Genomic DNA, 4387 nt, shown 5'->3' with positions numbered 1-4387 from the left:
TTAATAAGTTTAAATTTAAAATCAATCATGAGTCTTTATTTTATCAAGAATATGACTTATTAATTATTCAATGCATAGTTTAAACTAAACCATATAAATTTTTAAAAAATTAATTTTAAATGTAATAAAAATTATTTGTAGATTAAATAATGTTGTATAAAGACTCTAAGTTTTGATTAAATTATTTAGATATCAAATAAGAAGTTATTCTAAGAAATAACGTTAATATTAAGCATATTATTATAATGATGATATTAAGTATATTACTATATTTAAATTTGAGTAGTTTTGGTGTGATAAAGATTTATAAAATAAGTGTTGTAGGGCAGCTTAGTTGCTGTCATTCAAGTGGAAATTATGTTTTTAGAAAAGTTGCAAATTGATATATATGAAATGGAAATATTAATTGATTACAAAAATAGAAAAACTTGAATAAATTTTAATGGCTAGTATCCTCTTCACATATATATTTTCACTCTTTTGGTAAGTATATTTATGAAGATCTTATTCTTATCTATTCCTTATTCAAATAGTTGCTTAAATTATGATAAGTAGTCATTGATAGTAAATATATTATTTATTTGAGTATGAGCATTGGTTAATGCTAAACTAATAATAATCTAAATCAACTAACACAAGCAATTTTGTCCAACAAAGGAAAAAAAAGGACCTCATGAGCTTCATAATAAATCCTAAAACATCATGGAATAAAAGAATTTGTATATTAAAAATAAAAAACACTCTCTTAAATTTTTAATATACACCAACATTAATTTGCAATTTCTAAATATACTATAAAAACACTTTCTCTTAGATTTTATGATACTTTAATAACCGCACAACTTTTTGTACCTAAAAATAAAATTTTGAAAAAATGCAAATAATTCTTTTATCTTTTAGTAAAAAGAAAATTAATTAAATAACTATTTTAAATTTCTTTAAATTTTTTTTATATCTCAAAATATAGAAAGGCAAGGACAAAACTTCATGTCTGCTAAATAAAGGAGGTATTTAAGGAATACCTTCAAAAATAATTTTAGGTGTATAATACAAAGCCAAGAATCTCATGCCATTGGAGAATACAATAAGTAACAAGCTTACAAAATGTAGACAAAAGGATTGGAAATATAAAATTTAAGCAGCCGGAAACCATGGCCCGTGCAGGTTAAGTTATTGCAGGGAAGGAGGAGATTAAATCGAGTTAGAATCGCCACTGTTAGGTAGTTTGCGTTGCCAAAGGCGGAAGCTCCATGGGTAATTCAAAGAAGAGCAGAATGAATACTAAAGGAGCTCTGCAGCCAGGTTTGCAAAATAAACACTAGAATTGCCTCCGAAGGATGTAACATTCTCTAACTGATTAGGAAACGGGTTCTGCACCATCTGATCATAGTTGTATCCGAATTGCTGGTTTCTCCAGTATGGTGAATTCTGATCATACTCTATCGCTTGGCATCCGGAATTAGAACCAGCATCTGTTTCTCCTCTGGAATATTGTTGCTCTCTCTGGTTATAATTGGGGTCTGGCATCTTCATGACCTCCCTGGTGGGGAATTTCAGAAGAGAGTTTATTCTGTTCAGGGAATTGATTCGCGGCAGATTGATGAGCAACTTGCTGTCGTCCATGTCTGCAGGGGATGTGGATGCAGCGGCCACCATATATTGATCTTCTTCTTGATCCACACAGGATGATAACTCATTGCTTTCTTTAGGCCCGTTCTTCTGGGCGGCGTAGTGCTTTTCATATATTCGACACAGTACCCAGTCATCCAGCTGCAACAAGTCCAAGAATTTCAACATCAATGTAGGGGGGAAATTTAATGGTAAAAACAAAGCAATGGCCAGGGAAATTTCCTGGTTATAAGTTATTTCAAAATGTTTCAATATAAAAAGATAGTGTCGATTTTGGGAATATTTTGGATTTAAAAGGGAAGTAATGAAATGAGGGAAAAAACTTGATTTCGCTTTCAGTTTGTTTGATTCCAGCATTTTCTCAACATCAACCAGAGATAAATGATAGAGAATTTCTTTATGCATTAAAATAAAAATAAAGAAAAAAGATGTATTAATTCATATAGCTTGAACTTAATTTGAGTTAAAAATAAAGAAAAAAGATGTATTAACTTATGTAGCTTGAACTTAATTTGGTTAGAGATTTGGCTTATTAATTTTATAATTGGGTTTTTTTATAATTTAAATTGTTTTTTATATTTCATGGTTAATAGATAAATTAAAATTTATAAAAAAATTCATAAATTAATTTGGTATATGGACTAAATTACATAATCATACAAAAAAAAATCATTTTATTTTATATGAAAACTTATAATTACTTCATTCATTCATTTGAAAAGTATCCTTCAAAATAATATCGAAAATAAAGATCATGATATATTTGAAACTTTGAATATTAAGAATCAATCTACTTACCCTTATACTTCCTTTTCTCTTTGCAGCCTTACTGGCACTATCGGCCAGACGATATTCATGCATTATCCAATTGGTCTTGACACCTCTAGGAGCCTTCCCCTTGTAAAACACCAGAGCCTTTTTCACCCCAACCTTAATCTTGTTAGCTCCAGCTGTAACAGGTTTGTCTGTCCCAGTAGCTTTCCAATACCCAGATCCTGCAGCTCGGTTGGGACGGGATCCATTTGGGTATTTTCTGTCTCGTGGACTGAAGAAGTACCATTCTTTCTCCCCAAATAATGCCTTCTCTGCACAAGAATCCCAAATCCCCCATCAGAAAAGTAGAATTTAATATACAAAAAGGCAATGGAGTTATGGAGTTATTATATGAATATTACTGTATACCAGGTAGCTGCCATGGATCAAACTTGTACAAATCAATCTCTGCAATAATAGGAATTGGAAAGGGCTGTGAAGCCACTCTTTTACACAAGTAGTGCACCATCAACTCCTCGTCCGTAGGGTAGAACCTGAAACCTGGGGGCAGATTGATCTGCTCAGAGTTTGGTCCTGATTTGCAGCCCATTCTTCCAATCTCTCGCATACATGTATATACCAGTCCGAAATTGCAAAAACCAAAGACAGAATCTCGGAATTTGTAGGCATGAGCACGCAATCTCAACATATATATAGAGAGGGGGTGATCCTGGGAGAATATGGTGGCCTCACCACGGGAGGACACGCAAACTTCCCTCACAGACCAGACAATAGGCGCACATGGACTAAAGTACATATCCTTAGATCATCCTCATTATTTTGATCACGACATCAAATTCTACTATACACGTGTCAAGTCCACAGCGATGAAGGTGTGTTGTTGATAAGTAACAGCACTAGAGTCCATGTCTGAATCGCGTGAAAGGTTACAGGCATACTTTCCATTGATTACCTGAATTTTAAGAATCCGGGTCAATATTGAGTAGGCCAAACCCGGAGATAAGAATCCATTCATGCACTGGACTTCGACGTTAGAACAAATTTATGATTTCTGTTAACATTTTTGACCTGACTTTAGTGAGAACGCTAGTTTGGAATGGTGACCATGATTAGGGGTTTTGAGGAGAAACCTAGTTTGGAATGGTGATCGTTTAGATGTGCTTTTTAGTTTAATATAGTCGAAATATTGAAGTGTATATTTTTTTGGTCATCTAATCTAATATAATGTTTTATTTAATTCTATAAATAAAAATAATAAAAACATTTTTACTAGATCAAAAGAAAATAAAAATAATAAAACAATAATGTTAAAATAATTTTATTTGAAAAATATTTTTACTAAATTAAAACAAAAAAAATAATTTTAAGATAAAAATAACTTCATAGTATTCAACAGTGGTATAAGAACCCATAATATTGACTAATTGGAATATAACTTGGTTAAAGGTATGTAATTTTGTAAAAAAATTTGAACAGTGGTGAACAACCACACTACAGCATATGCCTCGGCATCAACAGCATGTAATTTCTATTATTTTTCTTTAATAGAAATTATGAACTCTATTTTCTTTGGAAAAAAAAAACTTGGTTAAAGGGTGAAATTAAAGTAGCCTAGATCCATCTGCTCTATGTCTTAAAGGGTGAAATTAAAGTAGCCTAGATCCATCTATTCCAGATCTACCAAGGGATGGGAGGGATCTAATCTCCTGAGGTGTAAACTTATTTTAGAGTGAAAAAATATTTGATAGATACATTGTAACTCTCTATCTCTTGAGGTGCAAATCTCTTTTAAAGTGAAAAGAGATTTTATCCCTTTGTCGATATGGTAGACATGTTGTAATGTAATGTAATGTCTAATAAACATTTTTAACTGGGTCAAAATAAAATAAAATAAAAAACAAAAATACAAATAAATTATTACCAATGGTTTTTGAGCTCCAGGTTTATGAAAACTGATGTATTGATTCATGGTATTCATGTGGAA

General features: G+C 31.5%; 1 protein-coding gene across 1 annotated transcript; it reads right to left on the bottom strand.

Annotated features, from left to right (window-relative positions):
- Positions 1 to 990: 990 nt before the first annotated feature.
- LOC149180607 (NAC domain-containing protein 72-like) lies at positions 991 to 3110 on the bottom strand. The gene is made up of 3 exons (XM_089416200.1): positions 2812 to 3110; positions 2428 to 2714; positions 991 to 1770 (listed from the first exon to the last, which is right to left on the bottom strand). Exons 1-3 carry the CDS (start codon positions 3089 to 3091, stop codon positions 1282 to 1284), a joined length of 1056 nt encoding a protein of 351 aa, XP_089272326.1. The 5' UTR covers positions 3092 to 3110; the 3' UTR covers positions 991 to 1281.
- Positions 3111 to 4387: the final 1277 nt, after the last annotated feature.

The sequence above is a fragment of the Pinus tabuliformis genome, chromosome 3_2 (genome assembly GCF_031772625.1).
Source record: "Pinus tabuliformis cultivar Carrire ecotype Pingquan chromosome 3_2, CPIR1, whole genome shotgun sequence".
Classification (NCBI taxonomy): Eukaryota; Viridiplantae; Streptophyta; class Pinopsida; order Pinales; family Pinaceae; genus Pinus; species Pinus tabuliformis.
The sequence above is the reverse complement of the archived record's forward strand: the minus strand, read 5'-3'. Positions and strand labels throughout refer to the sequence as shown.

What these genes read in the sequence shown, in the direction of transcription:
- LOC149180607 (XM_089416200.1), bottom strand. Translation starts at nt 3,091, where the DNA reads ATGTTGAGATTGCGTGCTCATGCCTACAAATTCCGAGATTCTGTCTTT. An exon ending in TGATCCATGGCAGCTACCTG is followed by an intron (nt 2,715 to 2,811) that starts GTATACAGTAAT and finishes ATTCTTGTGCAG; the next exon opens with AGAAGGCATTATTTGGGGAG. An exon ending in AGAGAAAAGGAAGTATAAGG is followed by an intron (nt 1,771 to 2,427) that starts GTAAGTAGATTG and finishes GACTTGTTGCAG; the next exon opens with CTGGATGACTGGGTACTGTG.